At 40.4% G+C, this 23,787-nt stretch overlaps 2 protein-coding genes across 5 annotated transcripts in view; one reads left to right on the top strand and one right to left on the bottom strand.

The window, feature by feature from the left end:
- Positions 1-10,904, bottom strand: part of LOC132959289 (sodium-driven chloride bicarbonate exchanger-like) — a 40,215-nt gene extending 29,311 nt beyond the window's left edge. Inside the window, exons 1-2 of one of the 4 annotated variants that reach the window (XM_061032183.1) lie at positions 10,643-10,904; positions 8,540-8,569 (exon numbers count right to left, since the gene is read on the bottom strand). In XM_061032183.1, coding sequence (XP_060888166.1) covers positions 8,540-8,569; positions 10,643-10,690 — 78 coding nt within the window. In that variant the 5' untranslated portion in view covers positions 10,691-10,904. Of the gene's footprint in view, positions 1-4,587; positions 5,209-8,539; positions 8,570-10,642 lie in introns of those variants that run through there. The other 3 variants (XM_061032182.1, XM_061032185.1, XM_061032184.1) reach the window with 3 other exon arrangements.
- Positions 10,905-13,069: 2,165 nt separating this feature from the next.
- On the top strand, positions 13,070-23,319 carry stk24b (serine/threonine kinase 24b (STE20 homolog, yeast)). The gene is made up of 11 exons (XM_061032186.1): positions 13,070-13,779; positions 16,909-17,139; positions 17,509-17,565; positions 18,076-18,184; positions 18,466-18,623; positions 19,863-20,048; positions 20,132-20,280; positions 20,500-20,623; positions 20,803-20,871; positions 21,161-21,297; positions 21,404-23,319. The coding sequence occupies exons 1-11, from the start codon at positions 13,738-13,740 to the stop codon at positions 21,438-21,440; spliced, it is 1,299 nt and encodes a 432-aa protein (XP_060888169.1). The 5' UTR covers positions 13,070-13,737; the 3' UTR covers positions 21,441-23,319.
- The last annotated feature ends 468 nt before the right edge of the window (positions 23,320-23,787 follow it).

Here is a 23,787-nt window from a genome sequence, read left to right as displayed (position 1 = left end):
TTACTATTGCTATTTTCAGTTTATGTGAGCAGCATAAGATAGATGCTTGTGGGGTTGGGGTGTAGCTCAGTTGGTAGAGCAGGCAGCCCATGTACAGAGGCTACAGCACTAGTCGAACTTGTCGCAGGTTTGACTCCCGATCCTGAGAAAAGATAAATGTTTGGCTAGAAGCTGATTGACATGTCTGTTAGTATTAAAGAGACAGAAAAGCACACTACATGTCCTCCAAGTTTCTTTTATCTGGGTAAGAGCAGCGTACAAAACAACAACGGACGCGTTTCAGCACAAGGCCTTCATCAGCGTTCATGGTGTGGAAACTTTCTCTTTTTTAGTGTTGTCGCGGTCGTGCAAACTAAATGTTATTTACTGTGCTCCTTTTTTGCTGTTTCTGTTAGTATTAAGCCACTGCTTACAGGCATAAACTCCTAGCTAACCGTAATGTTAGCTCATCTGTGAAACCAAACCAAAATAAAAAAACCTAACTAATATATTAGACAGTGACACTTGAGGCTTGAGTTGCATTCCTTTGCCAAAAAGTTCATACAATACCGATTAAGCCTTTCCCTATCAGGTAAATCTTATGTCCAGCAGTAACCTTCTCTTTTTAAACCTGCTGTCTATGAGAACATTATCATGTGGCACAGGCAGTGATGCTTTTTAAAGAGCCACAGTCTGTGAGTAGGCTACAGCGAGTATGATGGAGCCTTTGGCGTAAGACAATTTCAAGAAACATTTTCGATATCCGGTCATAAATATAAACTCAACATTTAAACAAAGGATTGCAGTAAAAAAAAAGGAGGCAATAAACATAAGAACATGCGGACACTGACAGTGTTCATGGTATACTCTCGCTGACTGAACAGACTGCAAGTTTCAGTCCCAACATTTAAAAAGACGAAACTGAAAGACACTTACATTAATCTTTTTTTATATCCAACGGAAGTCTGGGAATGTACGTTGCTTAACTGCTCTTTGACCGAAAAAAGTCAACCTGAAGTATTTAGTTTATGCCCAGTTCCATAGCCAGAATGTGGGCAACTGGTTATTTCAGTTTTTCAAACATTTTTACTGAGAAGACCCAGCTAACAATGAAGCTCCAGTTGTTGTTTTCTTTCCTGAGCAGCCAAAAACACAATACATTTAGTGAGAAAACAAATCTCTACAATAGCCAGAATCCCAAAATCCCTCAAAGGATTACCAGCAGTGTTCCCCTCTGAAGAACAGGTGTCCCTGGAAGTCCTGGATCTAGAATTACAGGAGTCCGAGTAGTTAAAGCCATGAACAGGTTTCCCACAGGTTGATATATTATCTGTAATAGCCATAATAAAGTTCTAAAAAGCCACATCCTTTAGCAGGTGTGTTAGTCAATGTTCACTTTGCACTGCATTTTCAGACAGGGGACACGAAGATTAAATCGTTGCAAGGGAAACACTGGAGGTATTCCCAAAACCAATTCATCCACAACCTCTCAACACCTGATTTCACACCTCAGGGTGCTACACGTGCAGTACTCGTCCCAACCACTCTTTCTAATGACTTTCATGTCAGACAGTGGTGGGGAGGATCGAGTAATTGACCAGAAAAGGGCCACACAAAGCCAGTGTGTCCTTAGAATCACTTAGCAGCCACGTCCCGGCTTTTTGTACACACTGATGATTACCACAGTAAATCTGGGGGGAAAAACCAGCTATCGTGGGAGAGCAAAGACTGTGAAAATATCTGAACTGAACAATCTGTCCTTATCCCTGCACATACTCATGCTAAGTGATAATCCCACCAACTGCATCACTGAACATTCATTCATCAGTTTTGACTTAGCATGGATATTAAAGACATGTCCTTGCCTAAATCCTGTACACAACATCTTGTATTCTATCTAGGACCAATACCGTCTAAAAATAATCATCTTGTACACCACTCCTCGTCTTACATTTACATCTCTACATTCTCCTCTACAATGTGCTCCACTTTCCTCCTTTTGCTGACCCCTCTGTGTTGGTGCAGTTAAAGGTGAATGCCTCTCCGTTGACACTTGCACAAAGTGACAGCCCAGTCAGCGTTTGTTAACATGTAGAGCACCCAGCCTGCACCCTGGGAGACTGTAATTCAGCTTGGCATATCACACTGTACAGCCTGGAGCTACTGTAGGAGCTGACATTGTTGACTAATATTGTTTGGACGACTACAGGAATAGTTTGAAGGGAACTTTTAATGACCAACAGTGGCCTTTTAGTTTAAACATTAGGTTCAGTTTTGAGGACAAATACTTCGTAGTTTCTGTGGCACTGGAGGAAGATTTTCAGAGTCTAGAAGGTATCCTACGTGTTTGGGGAAAATTAACAAATTGTCTTGCCGCTGTCAGTGTTGACAACCTAAAGAGATGTGGGTGTTCGCATGTTCAAGCTACAATGGGTTAATATGTTAATGATTGAGACAGTTAACATCTCTGAGTCACTTTAAGGCAAATTCAGCAACTATGGCAGCAAAATGTACTCACAATTGGAAAAACAAAGCACTTAGATTTTTTCTACCCCTCCTATTTCTACCACTGACTGCCTTCTTTGCCACAAGGACTCATGGGTATTGAAGTATTTACATCTGTGACAAGTGCAACTAGGACTGTAGCCTCTGTACATGGGGCACCTACTCTACAAACTGAGCTACACCCCAAACCAACAGCAACTTTATGACAGATATTACATTTAAATGTTGGTCAATTTAGGAGGTACCGTTTTTTGTTTTTGTTGTTTGAACAGTGTTAGGTAAATACTTAATACTATTTCTTCATTTTTTACGTTTAACAGAAAAACTTAATTGCCAGAATGGTGCTCTAATGATGCCTGTTAATTGTTCTAGATTAATATTATTGACATTGAGTTGATATTGAGATGACAAGATCCCTTGGAATTAACGTGTCATAGTTTCAGGGGAGAAATTTGCAAAGCCATTTAGTCTCGTTTGATCATTTTGAGTATTCCAATGAAGGAACAAGTAAACTACAGAAAAATCTTAACTCAGTGTTCTACAAAGTCGAAAAGAAATATCACTGCTTCACATTAAGCTCTCAGATGCCACACTTTCAGTCTGGACAAGTGATGTGAGGATGGAAACTGCTTTAAAGCTAAAACTCTGACTTTCAGTGTAGTAGTGGTGACATTTGGAATAAGGATGAGTCTGCAGAACAAAAACGAAAGTACATTTTTGTTTTCATATGCTTGAATTTCTACCAGCCCATGAGAGGGGAAACACAAGACATAATGGACTAAAATCACGTCAGCAAATGGAACACTAGCTGAGCATATTAACTATCCAGTGATGTTATTTTGCGTGGGGAACTGGTAATAAAACAACACAGAGGACATCTTCAAGTGTCAACTCCAGATTTGCCTGAGAGGTTATATTCCATTTTCTTTGCCAGAATAAATCACAGACCTATTGATTCTCAGCGGCTCCTTTCCAGGAATCTGTTCACATTATCACACGGTCTCAGGGAGGGAGATATGTGACCTCATTTCTCTGTTCTTCAGTGATCTCTCCTGAGGCTCTCACAGCAGCAGGGATGATGAATGTTTACATTACTATACCTTGAGATCCAGGCCATGGTATGTACTGGAAAAATCACATCAGTTGTACTAAGTTAAAGTGCATATACATTCTCCACAGGAAGCCCCTCCCATGTGGCATTTCATGCAAAATCCTTAAGACAGGGTTTTAATATCAATCCACCTATTTAAATTCAATCTGCTTTAGTGAGCGCTCTACTTGTGCTAAAAGCCAGAGTGACTCTATAGCTTGTAGCTAGCTAAGAGCTAAGAGATGGATTATAAGCAGTTGTACATGCCCTGCGATTGGATGATGGCTTCTGTTGTCATGGTTTTCATCCCTACAGATGGCCATGGTTACCGTGGCAATGGCAGCAGGATCAGCACCGGCAGCATCACAGGGAGGAATATGCAAAGCACACTGGGACCGTCATCGCTACATCATCACTTTTCTCTAACCTTGTCTGACATGGGGGGAGGGGGGCAAAAATAGTAGACCATGCTTTCTAAAATTATATGGAAGATTTTTAAGAGCTTTGATTCGAACTGGCAAAAAAAAACATCCTGTGAGCCTAACAAGCAGGGAAACATGAGAAAAAATATATGTAATGAAAGTGAAACTGCTTGAAAAGATTTGATGTAACTGGCTTTTTATTACTTGTTTCTACCTCAGAGATCACCGGGGTCAGTTCAGCGGGTATAAGCTCCTCTCACGCCCCAGAATGGCAGCCCCATCTGTCAGCCAACCTCCCCAGGACCTTTCGCATGCACATCAAAACGACTGACCCTCTCTGCAGCACTTGAGAAACTATACATACATTTACATCATGCCGTTAAAGAAACAGACTGCCTTTCTGCCATTGCTACTGTTAATCTCAATACCAATAGATTGCATCAAAATATGTCTAAAGCTTGACTGATCAACAAATGTACATTTTATCATGATCCTCCCTGTGGCTAACTCTTTCCAATTCAGAGTGGAGAAGAATCAGACAATTTATCATCCTCGTCCATCTTATTTTAGTGCATAATCAGAGAAACCTACCTGATAATTAAATCCCTTACTGTGGTCCACTGTCAGCATGGTGCTCCTCCTGTAGGGATGCCCGCTAATTCCCCTTGCGCTTGCGGTAATGGTAAGACGAGAGGCTAAGGCTCAGGGCCTGAGCCCCACTTTGACTCAGAGTGTCTGTTTCTTGTTGTGAAAAAGAGTCAGAGAGAACAGTAGAAAGTGATAGCTCCACTGCAGGGTTATAAGTTGAACCCTCTCCTTTCCTCAGCCGCTTTCCTCAGCCGCTCTTCCCATGCTGGAACATGACAGCAACCTCACTCTGAAATCTCAACATAAAAACAAAAGCAGGGAGCTCGGCGCAGCTCCGACTCTCCCTCTGTCTCTCCCTCTCTGCCTCCGACGGCTTTCATCCAGGGTAGCATCAAATGTTTCTGACAAGCGTCCATCCGCCAATCCCCCCAGAGAGATTAGCGCTGTGACATCACTGATGCTGTGCCGTGCACAGTTCTGCTCTGCTGAGCCTCAGATTGCTGTGGCTCTGTTACCTAAGAGGAGCCTGAGGTCGCAGGGAGTCAAGCAACACCATCTAGCATGAGGGGTCTTCACAAAGCCCTGGCATAGCTCTCAGCTACACATGCTGCAGTCACAACACAGCTCAATAAGGAGAGGGCTGGCGCTGCAGTCTAACTCTGTACAGTACATGCATCTTTAAAGTGTGTGTGTGTGTGTGTATGTGTGCGCGTGCGCGTGCGTGCCTGCGTCTGTGTGAGTCTGCACAACCTACCTTAGGCAAAGAAGCTGCTCTCTGGCTGTTGTGCATTGTCAGCGATACTGTGATCCAGGCATGGTGTGCTAGAAACACATCTGGAGGATTAAGCAGCTATTTCTGCTGTCTTTGTGGTTTATGTCATCTGATCTTTCTAGAAGTTTTTATATCAAAGACATCACTTCATGTTCTTGAAAATGAGATAGAAACTTCTCATTTAACAGCAAAAAATCGAATGTTTTTGATGCCTCTCTCTTTTCTTTGTCCCATCTGTCTCTAAGAAAGCTCACCCTCTACCTTTCTCCATGCCCTCCTCATCATCCTCTCCGCTGACACTGCTATAATTAACTATGCAAAGGGAGCACAGCCGTTTCAAGCTCCTAGCTGCGGCTGCAGGGAGGCTTCCTGCCCGCCTGCCTGCCAGTTTTACACAGTTGGATCACCAAATTAACCAGTGATTTCACACTGATCCAAGTACACCATGCTCAAAAGAACAAGCCCAGGCAGCTCAGTTAGGCTTCCTCCATCTGTTCTTGCTCATCTTCTCCTGCTTTGACAACGAAACAGCCCTAACTGGTCAGCCGGGCAGAGAGCCTGCTGTTATGTCAGGGTTTGTAATTAGGACGACACCAGTCAATCCAAGTCAAATCCATCCAGGAACAGGTCCACTTGAGTTCAATCCACTATGAGGTTGGAAGATATGGGGTTCAAGCCAAGCAATTTATCTAGCTCAGCAGACTTCACTGTACACTACAGTCTGGAGTTCATTATGAATTATGCACAGAAACGATTCAGGATGGTCGGCTCAAAGTTTCAAAAACTAAGATTCACCGAAGATTTCTGCCTTTTAATGAGGCAGTTTTTTTCTTACCACTGTAACTTTTGCTGCTTTGCTAAAGTGCTCATGATGGATAGGCCGGATCTTTGTAACATAGCAATAAGTAAGGTCTTTTACCTGCTTTTTGTAACATAACAATGAGTAAGGTCTTTTACCTGCTTTTTGTAACATAACAATGAGTAAGGTCTTTTACCTGCTTTTTGTAACATAACAATGAGTAAGGTCTTTTACCTGCTTTTTGTAACATAGCAATAAGTAAGGTCTTTTACCTGCTTTTTGTAACATAACAATGAGTAAGGTCTTTTACCTGCTCTTTTATAATGTTAACAGACAAAGAGTAAGCTGCTTTTTGTAAAGTGTCTCGAGATAACACTTGTTATGAGTTGACGCTATACAAATAAAAATTGATTGATTGATTAATTGACTTAGCAATCTTAATGATGATTTACCAGCTAACTCACAAACAGGCAACACAAGTGAAACAGATTGCAAAACACAAGGACTTTTCTTTATTTAGTACGAAAGTCCCTTACACTATCTCTACTAATAAAAAATGTAATAAAACATCAGTAAAATTACACATTCCTTTATTCAAGTTTTAAGGTAAGCTAATTTATTCGGCGTGCTTTATTTTACTCCAAGGAACTTTTCCTCAAAAGTACAATAACCTAACAAGAGGATTTTAGGGATTAACACAGCAGTGATCTAAAAACAAATGTGACAAAAATCCCTGCTTCCTCAGAATATTCAAGGGATGTAGGAGTTCTAAGTTCGAGTAAGGCAAGGCTACACAATTTGGCCACTGGCACACACTTTGTGCTGAGCCTTGTCCTCACTCTGGCTCTCAGCCCACAGTTGCATAAGCAGTTGCATTTTGTCAGAACAGATGACATGCTTGCATCTAAACTCCTCTGTACGGCTGGCCTGATTGTCTGTTTACACTCATTTCCTGTGAGCTCTTCAAAGTCTTCTCACTTAATTCCCATTATCTATTATTTACCCAGCGTGTTGTCAGCCGTGTGCCGCTGCCAGATGCATAGTGACATGTGCACCGATGGTGATCTAAAAATAAATGACATCTGCTTCACAAGCCGGCTAATAAAAGGTATAAACATAAAAAAAAATAAACCAGCAGTGTTATTCTACTGTAGATTACAGATTATTAGATAAACAGATTAAGGGCAGGATTTGATTGCACGTTTGCTATCAGAGCCAACAAGAAAGTGAGACAGCTGTCCCAATTCTGAGAAGTTCTGCAGTGATGGGAAAGTATTCATTATCATTATCCTAGAAAAGTAAAATATTGTTGGTAGTCTATAATAAAGAAAATGTTCTTAAAGCAACAGTGTTTCTCGATCAAGGTGACTACAACATAAATCAGAGGTTCAATAGGAAATGAATGGGAGAGGAGTAACAAACACTTTTCTTCAAGTGTTGCTTTTTCATGTAGTAGAGGGTACTCTACCTATTTGGCCCTTCAAATGGTTACATAAATGAAAGAACTTGAGATCTTTATGAGGGAAATGTGTCTTTGTTTCTGGATAATGATACGGGGCGTCCACATTTGACTCTGCTCTTTTGTAGTAGAACAGAAGTTAAAGGTTGAGAACCATTAACAGGGCCATATATGTTATAAAGTTACTATGGAGAATTTATAAGGAAATACTTACAAATATGGCAAACATCAGTGATGAGGGCAATGAAAATACAAAAAAATGTAATGGTAGGCTGTCTGTAAAGTCTTCTGTACACACATAAAATGACTGCTACCTTCTTTGAGTTTACTCTTAGTATGTTGTGAAAAAAGAAGCACGATTAGTTTCTGCTTCTGCACTTTATTTCTTTGTTGGACTTGGTGCAACTTACAACTTAATACCACACTTTGATTCTGCACTTTAACATTATTTTACACATTATTTTTAAATGTATCTTTTCTTCTTAACTTTTTATTATAGATGGTCTGAATTTTTCTGTCTTCGTTTATTAATTGAGGTTTGTAATGTTTTCTTTCGTCTTTGTAAAACAATATAAAATGTGATTATTAGAGTTGCCTAAAGTACCAAACCGCAGACATTAAATTGTGTTTGGGTTCAGTAAATAATTTGATCAACCTATAAAACTGTTCCTATTAAAACTCTTCACAAACTTGCATTTATGTAACAAGAGTAATTTCCTGTGACCTCTGCTTTATTACTCTTGCCTTACCCTACATCCTTTTTATTGGATTACTTTTTCCTATTGATTTTTTTGTATTGTCCCCCAGTGTTTTAGAACTAGTCTGAACAAGTGCATCAAGCTGAGTTATCATTGTTGCTTCTGGGCGATTCGATGTTACATTTTTCAAGCCAGATAAATAGTAGTAGAAGAAGAATTGTACTCACCACGTCTTTGCTTTCTTGGGGACTCTGGTCCTGCAAGTCAAAGAACATGGATACATCAGTCAATAGGACAAAAGAAAGGCTCGTGGACACTTAGATATTTGCATGTGGATGCTCTATTAATAAAGCCCTTAACATGTAGTAAACTTGTCTCGGCTCATAACAATCGTCACTAGCGATGATGCATTCATGGGCAATCCTTCCTGCTGTAAATTAAACATACTCTCATGCTTGACCTTGGGAACCTGGTAACCTGCTCGGATGAGATTCAGTAGGATGGATTTGTTTTGTTGTGACATTCTGAGGAATCCCTGAGATCCTCACCATGCTAACACCTCAAATCCTGGCATCCTGGTGAAACTATGACAAACCATTAGCTTGCTGTGTGGGTGGAAGAATGATGGGGGTAGCAGTGATGAGTTACAATAAGAGGAAATCTACCACACTGCATCGAGACTGCAGGGGAAGCAGAACAGCCATCCCACGCCACATCAGCCCCCGGCAGGCTTCAGTGTAAGCTCTGGAAAGTCCTCATGCAACACATCCGGTAATAGAACAAACAACGAGAATATTGATTTGAATCAGGAGCAATCGTTGCTGTTTAACATGGTGAACAAAAAGCGATGTATTTCATCTTCGTCCTCTGTGCATGTAAGGCACTAAAGGCAGCTGACATTTTTCCCTCCGTCTCCGCACAGTCTCACCTGAATGCTAATGAGGGGATGCTGACCGCAGAAGAGGCCTCTGCCTTCAAGTGAACCGATGTGTTATGTTTGAAACGTGCTTTTTTTTAAATTCTGCCAGTGGTTCTAAAAGGCTCTCGCCTAAGGGCAACACATATATTCATCCTTTTTGTTCCTTGTCTTTTCCCTGTAGTACAACCAGTTTGATCCCTTTAAAAATTTGGAAATATTGCTTTCCTGTTACATTTCACTGGTTTGTTGTTCCCCTCTTTGTTGCCTGTTATATCTGATATTTGCCAGTTGGGTCCCAATAATATTTCCCTGTTGTTTCCCTGTCTGTCTATTGTTTCCTGTCTCTACTGTAGTTGTATTTAACCAGTTAGTTTCAAATGTTTTCCCTGCTCTATTTAACCTGTTGGTATCCTGTCATTTGGCCCCTTTCATTTGTTTTGCCGATATGTTCCCTGTAATATCTGACCTGATTGCTCCCTGTTATCTTTAACATGTTTGTTTCCAGTTTTTTCCATGTCGTATTTGACCAGTTGGCTCTTTGTTTGTGTTCCACTTACACATCCTGATCCCACACTGTTAAGAATTCTCTTCAGAGAAATAAAGACTTTGGGATGCTTGCACAGCACCTCTGATTCCACCAGAGGAGAGGGATAATAGCAACATCATGTAAACAAGCAATTACTTTTTCAATCAAATATCTGTTGTAATAATACCAAATGGGTTGTGAATAATAGTTCAGTGAAGCTCATCACGGAAAAATGGAGAGACAGCAAGCTAGTTACATCCAACTGATGAGGCATCATCATCATCATCATATTATCTCCTCCTGCTCCCTCACTGTCAGATCAAACACTTAGGCTAATGCTCCCCTCACCGTGTTACATCTTAGGCAGGCAGATCTGTAAAGCAACAGCTTAACAGCAGGTTTCATAAACAACACGTTTGAAAACGGGGTCGATATGATTTGGATGAAAGGCAACATTTTAAGGAGCCTTTGCGTGTAGACAGTCTGGTACAAATGAATGACTGTAGCTGCGCGGTGTAACACTGTATCAACCTGTATCACAGAGGCCATCTGTGTGAAGGTGTAGGCGTTTATGGAAAAATACATTTAATCGTTTGCTCAGATATGAATTGTGCACACGGTGAAAACATAAATGATATGTATTGAAGGTGCGCAGCATCCATGTTCGTCATGATATCCATGAGGCACGCAACCGGTAAAGCAATCAAAATATGGGTCATTTTCAAATACAGATGTAAACTATGAATCATACACTGATGGGATGTTTAATCCAAACGGTTTCCTGTAAAATAGAAATAACCTAAGCCGATGAACACCAGTACATTCAAGGCTGAAGCACATCAAATGGATCATAATCACAACAATAGCGTGTCAATGTGGTCTTACCGTTGGCAATAGCGGCTCCATTTGAGCTCCTTGATCCGTGATGTCCATCTTTTCTTCACCTCAGCTTCACAATAGACACGTCGTGGTGCGCTGCTCCGCTTCTGTCAAACGCTGGTAGGAGACGAGGTGGACTAGTTGGTGATTTCTTTCCTTTTTTCCCACCCCCTTCACATTCACCGGCCGGGTTTTGTCAAATGGAGGTAGCAGAGCATTCCCGTCCTGCCCTACATAATTTACGCATGAAGGAGGGAGGTAGTGCTTCCCATAACACGCGTGTGCGCAGACTTTAGAAATTATTTGTGTGGGCTAATCCTCAATAAATATGTTTTCACAGATACAGACACTTGAATATATCTTATTTCAAACTACTTATGATCTGGGGAATAATATCTAGCAAAATGCGAATCAATATTGGGACATTTGGTTAAAGAATTATGAATTTCAGCCTCCTCGTCTTTGGGTTTTTACTTTATATCATCCTCTATAAGAAGCATTTTCAACCAATATAGGCTAGAATTCATTTTGATATCCCATACAGAATTCGTTTCCCTCTTGCAAGCTGCAATAACAATACAATCATGTTGCCATGACTTCCTAATGTAGACAACGTGCCTTGTTTGAGCTACCCATGTGATTTTTTTTTTCATTCTCCGGCCTCCTCGATACAGGCCCTCTGTTGGAAAAAATAAGCCGCAGCCATCAATGTGATCACAAACTGTACTGGCTTCAGCTATAAGTATAGATTTTTATAGTATTAAATGTTACAGGGGATAATCCTGGACACACAAAAAATATCAGCTGCAGCAACGCAGGCCATCCCATCGTTATTTGTAGCTGCAGCAGTAGCACGCAATGGTGCACTGGCATCAGTATCCAGATTACACCAGGGTGCTGATGCAGAGGATTATGTACTGGCGCCCTCTTCTGGTGAACTCTGCGTATTGTCAATAACAGTTTGAGAGTCAATAGAATTTGATTTACTCCCAATTTAATTGTGTTAGGCTATCTCAAATCAGTGCTATGGAGAAGCCTATTATGATCAATATTGCAGAGGACAAAAACTGCTGCATCTTAAGAGTGTATAATGATAAAGATGATTTTTTTTAATTAATATTATAGTTTTGGGTTTTTTGATCCTTTCACCACTTGTTTCTATTTCTTTTTCTGCTCTTACCTTCTTATTGCTGTCTTTCTATTTGCTTTTAGCTCTTTTAGTTTCTTACATCTTTTTAAATCTTTGGTCCTCTTGGTCTCAGCTCGTGTTGTTGGGTTCTTGTGTTTCCTGGGTTCTTATGATGGTTCTTGTGATGGTTCTTGTGATGGTCTGGTTATATATGTCTGTTGGGTATCGTGCACTTTGGGTTCTTTTCTGTTGAATTGTATTTAATTATTTTTAGTATTTTGCATTTGTCATGTTCTTGCTGTTGTTTATGTTCTTCTGTGTTTGGTTTAGTTTGCTTTGTTCTTGTTTGTCAACGCACTTTGTAAACCTGTGTTTTTAAAAGGTGCTATATAAATAAAGTTATTATTATTATTATTATTATTATGAATGCAGCCTTTCAAATAAGAGCTGGTGGTTTGTAGTAGACCTATGTTTATCACATAGCTTAGTCAATGGCATTGCTTCCACATGATGAGTCAAACATTGATTTCATCTTTAGTTCTTCTTTAAAATTCTCAGCTTTTAAAATAATACCATGGCCAATTAATATACATAGAATGAACATGTGCAATAATTACCCAACCGCTGCTAACCGTTCAATATTACTTGTGCAATAACTTTGTAATTCACTGCTTTACAATTGTCTATTTATTTACTCAGTCACTGCACTTTAACTGTCTATTTATTTATTCATTGCACTAAAACTGTTTATTTACTCATCCAGTCACTGCACAATAATAACTGTATATACTCTTTCACTGCACTATAACTTCACTTATTTGCACTATATCTCTATATTTATATTTGTTTAATTAATCAGTCACTGCAAAATAATAACTGTATATATTCTTTCAGTCACCACAACTGTCTATTTATTTATTATTATTATCATTCATTCACTGAACAGCAATTTCTCTGGCCACTTTTTGCATACTTCTCTTTCATATCACCACAAATATATTTGTGTTGTTGTTGTTTTTGTAAACGCTGCTGTTTAGGATGGCTGCTGACGAAGTTTCGTTGTGTCCTTGTATACAATGATAATAAAGATTATATCTATCTATAGAAGTCAATTCTTAAGCTTATTGGACCATATCACAAGAATGAACTTTTCCTCAGTCAGATGATATTCAGCCATAACTTCAAGCTGTCAAGAGGATCTCTTTACTGACTTATAAACTTTTGGGGGCCCTCGGTCCATCCACCTTGCATCAGCACCGGGGAGTCCAGGATGTTGTTGTTGATCCGGATCCGGATCCGCCCAGCCAGGCGTCACAGCACCGACAAGATGGCCGAGAGTAAGGGACGAAAGTGAGGGAGGAAACAAAAACACTGGCGAGATATCCTTGCCGCAGATGCCAGACCTGTAAGAGCAGCCGAAGACACGTTAGTGCAAAGACAGCAGCTCGACACTCGGGTTGTTCAGGACTCGGATCTGGTATGCAGATGAACTCCGAGCCAGCTAGCGGACGGATCGTCAGGTTGTCTGCGTCGGCTAGCTAGCTAGCGCGCTAACCATGCTAGCTAGCTGACAACAGCGTTTTACAGAAAGTGACACTTTGACAATTTTATGGATACATCCTCGTTGCTACTTCTTCGCTTTCTGAGAGTTAACATTTGTTGGAGCAGCGAAACGTCACTGAGTGGGAAAGCGTATTGAATGCACCAGTTAACGCTTGGCTAGCTGGTTAGCAAACTAACATTGCGGATTTCTTGTTGGCAGCTTTAGAGCTAGCATTAGCCAACGCCAGTTAGCTTGCTCAGCTGTTTTGGTTGACTTCGGGTTGTTCTGACAGAAGGCACAAGTGTGGAAGGACATTTTTCTGTCTGCGTAGAAGTACCTCAGAAGATTCTCAGTAGGACTGGAGACTTTGTAACGTTGAAGGGACTGTAAACATTAAGCCGAGGAGAGCCCAGCGTCGTCAGCATCACCATGGCACATTCTCCTGTTCAGGGAAACCTGCCGGGCATGCAGGTGAGACAAGTGTCTTATGAATCTGTTTAAAAACATGTAGTGGCGGTCCTTCTCAATTATGTAGTGTCATAGGTCACTGCCAGAACAAAATGTACACTCACTGACCCCCTGCCAAGGGGTTTCTCACAGTCACTGCACAGCTAAAACATTAAGTGATTTTATTTATTTATTTGTTAGGGACAGTGCATATTAATGAACAGCTGTAACAATCACAGCTGTAAAAATGCCAGATTGTAGCAGAAGTGTTAGTTTCCATCTGTTGTCTCTAGGCAGGTAACAGAGAAAGACAAATTACAAATAAAATACAAACACAAAGGCACAAGTGACACAAGACAATAATAGAGGTTAAAGGTTAAAAGTGGTCACAGACTTGGTTTTCTTTTATCCACTGTTTGAGGTGTGTTTTGAAGGATGCATATGTTTGTGAGTCTCTTATTGTGAGTGGGAGAATATTCCAATATTTAGTTCCTTTGACTGACAGAACAGTTTCTCTGAATGTAGTGCGTCTGTATGGGACCTCACCGTCTCCCACTGGCAGACTTCAGCTTTATAAAGTCCTTCAAAGGAGGAGGAGCAAGTCCGTGCAAAATTTTATATATAAAACATGCATTTTTAAAATGAACAAAATTATGAAAATTATGTTTATCTAAAACGGTGCAATGGTGAAACGAAAATGGCTTTTTGTCAAAGATTTTTATGGCCTTTTTAAAAAGAGATTGTATTGGTTTAAGTGTTGTGCCAGCAGATTCGGGGAATAAAAGCACACCCCGAAATATAACACACTCTCGCGATAGGGAGCACTTCAAAGAGCACGAAGCACCAAAATGTTGTTTAAAAATTAATTCTGCAGTAGGTAGCAGGACTTGTTGGGGGGGGGGGGGTATGACATTACAAAAACTGTCATTTATTTCAACACAGCAGAAAGAAGGCCTGCTTCTTGTTCAATATTGTGAAAACGATATGAATTGCGATAAATAAATAAAAAGTAAAGGGTGCGTATTAGAGCATCTTACAGTTTCTGTCTTTCTGCTGATCTTCTTTTCGACTGCATCTAAATGTTGTAAAGCTTGACCAATATACACAGGCCTCCAAACAACTTGTAAATGAACACGAGTGTAAAAGATTTTCTTGACTACATTAAAAGTGTCTTTGTATTTATTGCGATACATTCAGACTTTTGCAATGTGTTTATTGCGAGTGCTCATATTGCAATAACGAAAAGAATCACTGTTTATTTCACAGCCCTAGCATAAACTTACCTCTACAACGTTGTCACTATCACTTATGGTCATATTGCTAATTCCTGTGAATGCTGCATCTTTTTAACATAAACATGAATCACAAAATGATTATATTGCAGCACTGATTTGATAGGAGTAATATAATCTCTCTGCCCCCCTGTACAAATAAACCATTATGCACACTTGAGCCTTGTTCTTGCCTATGCTGCTATCTTTAGTATTTTTGCCTTTAGGGGATAAATGTGTTGGGTAGATAACTACAGGAGATAACTGCTCTTAATGTAAACTGCTTCATGCACCAAATTATGGTCCCTGTGCAGGCTTGTTAGCGGATGCATGCAGATTCATGAACAGGGGGAGGATGCAGGAGAGGCACTGCAGGGATTTTGGCACCTGTAAAGGCTTTAGTCAAATTTGATAGTGATAAGTTGGGTAAGGAACGTCTTTTGGCCATCACTCTTGAATTTAAGTTCTACACGGCACTCTAAATCAGCGTACCTACTGTTTAGTTTATTGTGTATATATTTCTGTCATGTCGCTGAAATGTTCTTCCTTGGTGACATAAGGACGTATCCCTTCTTGCGTAAGGTAGCTGTTTCATTTTTAGCCATCTCAAGTCAAAACTGGCATTTTGACCTCTTCTCGGCTCAAAAGAGGTCATAAAAGGAAGTGGTTTTTGTCAGCGCCTGCTCTTGTGTTTCCCACATACCAGCCTCTGGAGAGTCAAGTCGTTTTAGTTCACTTCCTGCAGCATTCAAGAGGGTTTTTTTCCCAGCCATCACTCAGATACACATGTTATAGTGTGCTGCTCCAGTAAAGGTGTGAATGGTGCTTTTATTGTTTCATTTTTATTTTTTATTTTTTCTTCTTTTCTAAATGACAAACAGTGGGATTTGAAATACTTCTATCCCTGCAGATACAAACAAATCTGCATTAGGTTCCACACAGACATCACCAAATCTAACTGAGTGAATTTATGTTGGTGTCAGACCTATCAGGCTTTATTTATATTCAGTCAAGTTAAATGGACTGAAATTGTTTAACAAGGGAATCATAGAAACATGAAACAAACAAAAGGCAAATGGAACTGATCTGAATATAGAAACCTACTGGTAAAGTTAATTCTAAGATTGAATAATGAAAAATACTAAGTATTGTGATGAAATCAATAATACAGCATCATTCTTGAAATTTCTTAAGAGTATGCAAAATAGGACACTGTCAAAATATCAGTAGGCGCAGTATCATTAATCCAAATATAGGGTCTCTATTATAAAACAGCTTTGATTCACTGGATGACTGAACTGATTATTCTATCGCCAGATAATACTATCAGGAACTATTTTTGTATCAATGATTCTGTTTGATTTGTCACTTTTTCAAATAATGTTGAATATCTTTAAGCTGCTAAAGTATGAAGCTGCTCAGCTTTCAATGGCTAGTTTCATTGCAAATTCCATTTCTTTTAGTTTGACTGTTCATATGAAATAAGTCAGTGGGAGAAGTGTGGACCCCATTTTGCATCGTTTCATAGATTTATCACTTAATAATGAAACAATGCCGTGGATATAACCGTATGGTGCTGCAGGGAATTGAAAGAAAAACCTGTTATTTTAATGAAATGTGTTGTTGCATAAATTCCTTTAACCTGCATGTTATCCAACTGTTACACTCTTTCCCTTCATTCTCCTGTGTCTTTCTTTCTGTGTACACAAACACAAGGTGTTGCAATGAGTGAATTAATGTATCCTGTAAGAATGGCACCCTGCTGGTGTTTCCGATTGACTCCCCGACATTCAGTTCTTTTCAAACATTCCTGTGTTTTTTTTTCTTTTAAATCCACCTCCATTTCCTCCCCTTGCTTTGTTCCCCCTTCAATCACCCCCAGAATGCCAAAGCTGACCCGGAGGATTTCTTCACCAAGCTGGAGCGCATTGGCAAGGGCTCGTTTGGCGAGGTGTTCAAAGGTATCGACAATCGCACACAGAAAGTGGTAGCCATCAAGATCATCGACCTGGAGGAGGCAGAGGACGAGATCGAAGACATACAGCAGGAGATCACAGTGCTGAGCCAGTGTGACAGCCCCTTTGTCACCAAATACTACGGCTCATATCTGAAGGTGAAGTTTGCCACTCATAATGCTGCAGCACAACGATTATGCATTAAGAGTTTCTTTGCATTTGTTTGTGAGTAAATGGGACAAGACAGGAAAGGATTTATCTTCCTCCGCTCACTTTCTCCCTGAATAATCCGAAATTAAAAAGGGATTAGCCTCTGATGACTTCAGACACCCACCAAGCCCTTACTAATATCATCACGACTTGTTTACCTACACACCTGACTGCCTGCTCCTCACAATAAGCCAGCAACAACTTTACTCAATGAGCTGTCAATATTCTTCTCCACAAATGCACCACAGTACTTTTCTAACTAATGACCCTTCTCTTCATCACTGACCGGTTACTCTCTTCTCTTTCTCTGTCTCTAGGACACAAAGTTATGGATCATTATGGAGTATTTAGGGGGAGGATCAGCGTTGGATTTGGTAAGTTATTTCCTGCTTTATGTTTTTTTGAGGGTTTATCCAGGATATGGGTTAGCAGAGGTTTTCAGCACTTCATACCAATCAATCCAAAATATGTAAACATGAAGAACTAAATCACATCCTTTAAAGTTTCTCATTTTTATAACTCTATATGAGAATGTTTCCTTGTAAAGAAAACATGATCAAGCGTAGATACTGGGGTGGGAGCTAAAGAAGTGAAGAGGCAGGAGCTAAAGCCATGGCTTGACTGATGCTCCTCATAAATTTGCTGTCAGCCAAAATGTTGCTGGCTCAAATTAGTGTCAAGCTTTGAGATTATACAAGACAGCTGCTTATTTTGAAAAGACTGCAGATGCAAAGATTCCAGGCAGCATGGTCGTAGATGACCAGAAGCAGTTGTGTGTTTGCAGAGAGTTAAGATAACGCTTGGCTATTGCTATTTATAACAATAAGTCTAAGGCCAGGCTTACCTTCACAGCTCACAGGTGTTGCTTTTTTTTTCTCCAAAAGATGGAGCCCGGAGCTCTGGACGAGACCCAGATCGCCACAATCCTAAGGGAGATCCTGAAGGGCCTGGAGTACTTGCACTCGGAGAAGAAGATCCACAGGGATATAAAAGGTAGCTGACCCACTGAGAGCTGCTATTAGAGGACACACAAATATCACATAGCACGTTAATGGTATTGATGTCTACTCACGGTTTCATTCATTATATAGTTTGTGTTTTATCGGGGGATTTGCAGCAGCCGCCTGCTAAAAGGCTTCTGACAGTTGTTCCCTCTTTCGTAAATAAATTGGTGATGCAGATCAAGACTGACAGGAGTGTCTAATGGTGCGGTGAAGCTTCTCACTTGATGTGTTGTCTGAGCTCGATTACATCATCCTCCCCCTCCTCCACAGCTGCCAACGTGCTGCTGTCCGAGCAGGGAGAGGTGAAGCTGGCGGATTTCGGCGTGGCAGGACAGTTAACGGACACTCAGATCAAACGCAACACTTTTGTTGGGACGCCGTTCTGGATGGCGCCGGAGGTCATCAAACAGTCAGCCTATGACTCCAAGGTAAGATCAGTGACATTGTGTTACGAACCAATGCAACAGAAAGCAGGAAATTCTCCATTTCTGCTGGGTACACCTCCCATTTTCACATCATATGATTTGTTAAAGTACTCAAATGTTTTTTTTGTCTCTGCAAAAAGACGGGTTAACACAATGGTACATGTAAAATGATCATCTATTTATATTATGATTTAAAGAGAGAGTTTGTTTGGTGGTCTGAGCTGCAAATTGGAAGGCCCAGGTCTAACTAGCGCTGACTCTAACCAGCTAATCTGTTTGTTTCTTTACTACCAGCTTAGCATTTCTGAGTGTTCAGAACCTTTCTGGGTTTATAGTCAAGTTTAATTGACTTATTCAAATGTTTGTCTTTGAAATTGTTATAAAAGGTTTTTTTTTCTGTAGGCAATAATTGTTATAAATGACATTTGTGTTCTATAATACTGCAGCAGCATTGTTGTCATACTTATTTCCAGTCATCATTTCATAACACAATTCACAATTTATCCTTTATTTAAGTATAGGTAAAATAATCATGGAAAAAATGCCCTTTTTATGGACTGCTGTGTGCATGAACTTTTTCCCACTGTCTTTTAAAATAGAAATAAACAAGCTAACAAGCCCACTGCAAAGTAGCCCACTGACACCTTCAGCTGACCCATACCTCGCAGGTTCCAGCCAATCTCTGTTTTAATGACTTTATTTTTAATCACTGAACTCCTCCATGTGAAATGGATTACTTTCCATTATTAGCTGCTTGAAGTATTCAGTACTCAGCTGGCTAATGAGGGCTGTAATGTCTCTCACAAAACCACAACCTGACAAATGTATGAACCCTGTTTTTAATATAGTAATGTTGATGTCTGTGCCTGATTTATAATGTTTTTGAAGTTTTCAACCTTAATAAAAAATGTATTAAATGTAAATGTTGCACCCATTTGTAGAGTTTGCGCTGAGATTCATTCACTGCTCTCACAATGAGTGCATCACAACAGAAAAAGTTTCTGTTTTTAGAACACTAGAATTATAAACCGATAGAGTTGAAGTATGAAGGAAGGTCAAACAGTGAAGAGATGAATGCAAGCCTTAAAATTATTCAAGTAGAGGTGGATTACTGCAGAGAGCACAGGAAAGGAATATTAGCAACTGTTATTGCTGGTATGTTTTTGTTTGGGGTGGGACAAAATATTGATGCAGCAATACAGCTAGCATTTGATTTTCACATTGTCTTTCTTTAATTTCCAGGCTGATATCTGGTCTCTGGGCATCACAGCCATCGAGCTAGCAAAAGGTGAGCCCCCTCACTCAGAGCTCCACCCCATGAAGGTGTTATTCCTTATCCCAAAGAACAACCCACCCACGCTGGAGGGCAACTACAGCAAACCGCTCAAGGAGTTTATAGAGGCCTGTCTCAACAAGGAGCCCAGTTTTGTATGTAGCTATTCATTTTGTTTGTTTTGTCACAGGGTTTTTCCTGACAGCATCATCTCATTGGCTTCTACTATTTCCCACAGAGGCCGACCGCCAAAGAACTGTTGAAGCATAAGCTGATCGTGCGACACGCAAAAAAGACCTCCTACCTGACTGAGTTGGTTGACAAGTACAAGAGGTGGAAGGCGGAGCAGTCCAGAACCACAGAGTCCAGTTCTGATGAGTCTGACTCGTAAGTCTGATCCTGTCCCTTTAAGTTTTCACTGTGTTGTTTCTCCTGTTAATAAGAGTAAATGGGACACAAACACATCCTGCTGAAGGAGGTAAAAACAGCCTCTGTGCTGCTTTTCTCCCACATTTGTTATGATGAGGTTTAAGCACTTAACACGCATGACCTCATTACTAGCTCGATGGATGTTTCAAAGCCTCTTTTTCATATCCATCCAATCAGAGAGCAGGACGGCCAGGCGTCAGGCGGGAACGACTTTGGCAGTGATGACTGGATCTTCACCATCCGAGAGAAGGACCCCAAGAAGCTGCAGAATGGGGAGGGACAGTCAGGGGCAACAGACCAGGTGCAAATCATCTCAGTTTTGACATTTTCAGTTCCTAAAAGACACCTCACAAATATGCAGATACTGTGCACGGTTACACAAGAATTAGTCTGTGTTATTTGGAGAGGAATGCATCTTTCATTTCATTTTTCTTTCACTTCCCCTGTTCTCAAGTTTCTCTCATTCTCTTTTTTCCACAGACAAAAGACATTCCAAAGAGGCCTTATTCACAGAGCCTGGCCACAGTCATCTCTCCTGCACTAGCCGAGGTAAGTCAACTTCCTGGGCTGCACACACATCAGGATTTCGTCAAATTGGATTTAGCTGTTTCATACACAGATTTGACACCCGACTCTTGTGTCAGCCTTGTTTGTTTCATGTTTTCATTTTTTCAGAAGTGTGTTCAAGTCATCAATAGTCACTTTTAAACTGTATTATTTATTTAAACTGAAAGCCCTTGTGGGTTAACTTGGTTCCAAAGACAACTTTATCTAATTGGCTTGTGTGTTTAGTAATTTTACTAAATCTTTGCCTTCTCTTCTTACTCATCACTCCCAGCTGAAGGCGAGACAGGAGCAGGTGAACGGGAACCCCATGGTCCTGGACGAGCTGAGGGAGGCAATCCTGCTGGCTGAGGAGTCTTACCCTGGCATCTCCGACTCGCTGGTTGCCCACATGGTGCACAGGCTCCAGAGGTAACATCACACAACAGAATCCAATCATGAGATGCAGATTTTTACGATGTTTTTGCTGCATATAATGCCAATCTTACCTTTTTGTTTTCCTTGTCTGATTTTGCAGTTTTTCCACAAGCCGGACATCCTCCTCATCCCCTTAGTACCTGGCTCTTTGCCCAACCCCTGCTCTCCCAGGCCCCCACCTCCCCCCCAACACCACATCCAGCTGAGAGGTCAAGTAAAAAATACCAGCTGACCATGCTTGACCTCCTGTGTGGGTGGGGGAGCTTACCAAGCCTGTAAAAGTAACTGAACTCAAAACGGAGGATAAAAAAAGAGACTCCGGAGAGCTTCTTTTAGCCAGAAGTTTTGGTGGGACAAGACTAAAGTCGGAGCAACCCACCGTCAGACTCTACAAGACTTCTCGGAGGCTTCGCTACATGGAATTTGCTCGCAGAGGAGCTGAAAATCTCCCCTAAAAAATCCCAGACTTCTTCAGTGCCCCTCTCTTAATGCAGGCGTCATATCCCCAGAACCTCTGACCGCATGCTTGATGAACCTGCAGGGATATAAGTGTGCAAGCTGCGTATGTGTGCGTGCTTAAAACAGGCACCCTGTGAGCGTGTTTGCGTGCGTGCTCTCTTGTATGTAAGACTCCCTGTTAAGGCAAATTGCAGCATTCTTAATGAAACCTCAGGTAAAGTGCTTTAAGTGGACTTCAAGGCATTGGACAGAGGTGGAGGAGGCGGAGAGAGGAAGGGGAAGGAGGGGAGGTCGCCATGCTGTACATGATTTTGAGTTGTGGGAAATGAATCACTGTGTACAAAATGGTCCTGTGCATTTTGTAGATATTGATAATGTTAAAAAAAGAAGTAGATATTTAAAGATTTCAGAAGTAACTCCAACAGACGGAAACAGAAAATGCCTTGCCTTTTTGAGATACACACATCTATGTTCTGGCATTTCATCCGAAGTTTGTTTTCTTTTACTCGTCTGTGAGTGAGATTCAGTATCTATCAGTGTTTTTTTAAAATGACTGAGTTTCAATCTTCCATTTCAATCACCAAACTAACTTCGATACTAAGCGTACGTTGTTTAGAGGCAGAGTTTTCCTTTGTTTTTGTAGGCAGGGGGAGAACTCCTACCTGTGCTTCTGTTTAGACAATTGAAATTGTTTAGGGTAAGAATGAAGGTATGTTTGTGTTGGCGGTGGCTCTTAAATTGAACAGTATTGAGTTGGACAATTACAAAGGAGAACCACTTTAGGCGGCTGAATGCAGATATCAAGACAAGTATTATTTTTCCTCGGCTCGTAATTGATCCTTTAAGCTTAAGTGAAGTCGAAGCAATCACATTACAGTTCTTTTCATGGCCAAACTAGAGTGTAGATCAGGTCAAAACTAAGCTGCAGAAATCAACGCCATATTTTTTCCTTTGCTCCAGAAATTTCTGTTCTCACTTCCAAACCAACACTAGAAGTGCCATGTCGTCTTTAACGCTTTCACCATGTTTGTAGAATTATTTGCACCTTTTTTTATTTTCAGATCAGTTGTTTTGCACTTTGAAAGTGTGTCGAGTATTTAAAGAGACCCGTGAGAGGAACAAAAAGACAAAAAGAAAAGAGTTGCTAATAGCCATGTTTTACTATATACGTTTACTTAAGAGTTTCAGATTTTACTACTGTGCTAATGCAGCAATAATGTTGAGAAGTTGCATCAAGACGCACTTGTCAACACAGGGATTGAAAGAAATTAAGAAATATCAGATATTTTTATAACTGCAAAGAGTTAAGTATGGAAATATGGAATGCTTTATGGATATGGGCACCTGCCTCTGGCAAAAAATATCTATACCTTACAGAAAAACATATGCTACGGAAATAACTACAAAATGTGTACATTTGGTCTCCTTTATCATAGCTGACAGTTTATAGTACTGTATATAATCTTTGCTTGTGTCATTTGAGAATTCCCAAGTTTAATGTAAGCTCCTTGTAAGCTTTCAAAGTGACATGAGAAATAAAGATCTAATGCTAACTGAGAGCTTTGTTGTGTGTGTCTCAGTGTTGACCTTTGAATTCTACAGAGCTTCTTTAATATTGTGAAGATGACCATGGTGTTCATCATCTCCAGAGGATGGATCCTGATGGTTTGGGGGATTCCCTGACATTTGATCTTAAGTTACTGTCAATTAAAATGTTAACTTTTTCAGTGAAATATCTCAATCTGAATTAGCACCAAATGATGGATCAGCAGTTACGGTCCTCAGATGATGAATCATAAAGACTTTAGTCATAGCCTATTTTTGTTATCCATGGCAAGCATGACCGGTGGATAAATCGCTATCTTACTCAGTACAATATGCCTACTTATACATACATGGACATTCATCATGGTCCTTCAGATGAATCCTGCTCATTTTGCTTTCTATTCTTCTATCCCCATGACGAGGTTGACATTAGGTCTAGAGTCTCGACTCCTTTTTTTAGTTGATCATAACATTTTTAGT

Source organism: Labrus mixtus, chromosome 24, assembly GCF_963584025.1.
Source record: "Labrus mixtus chromosome 24, fLabMix1.1, whole genome shotgun sequence".
NCBI classification, from domain to species: domain Eukaryota; kingdom Metazoa; phylum Chordata; class Actinopteri; order Labriformes; family Labridae; genus Labrus; species Labrus mixtus.
Note: the sequence above shows the minus strand (reverse complement) of the source record. Positions and strands in the feature narration are given on the sequence as shown.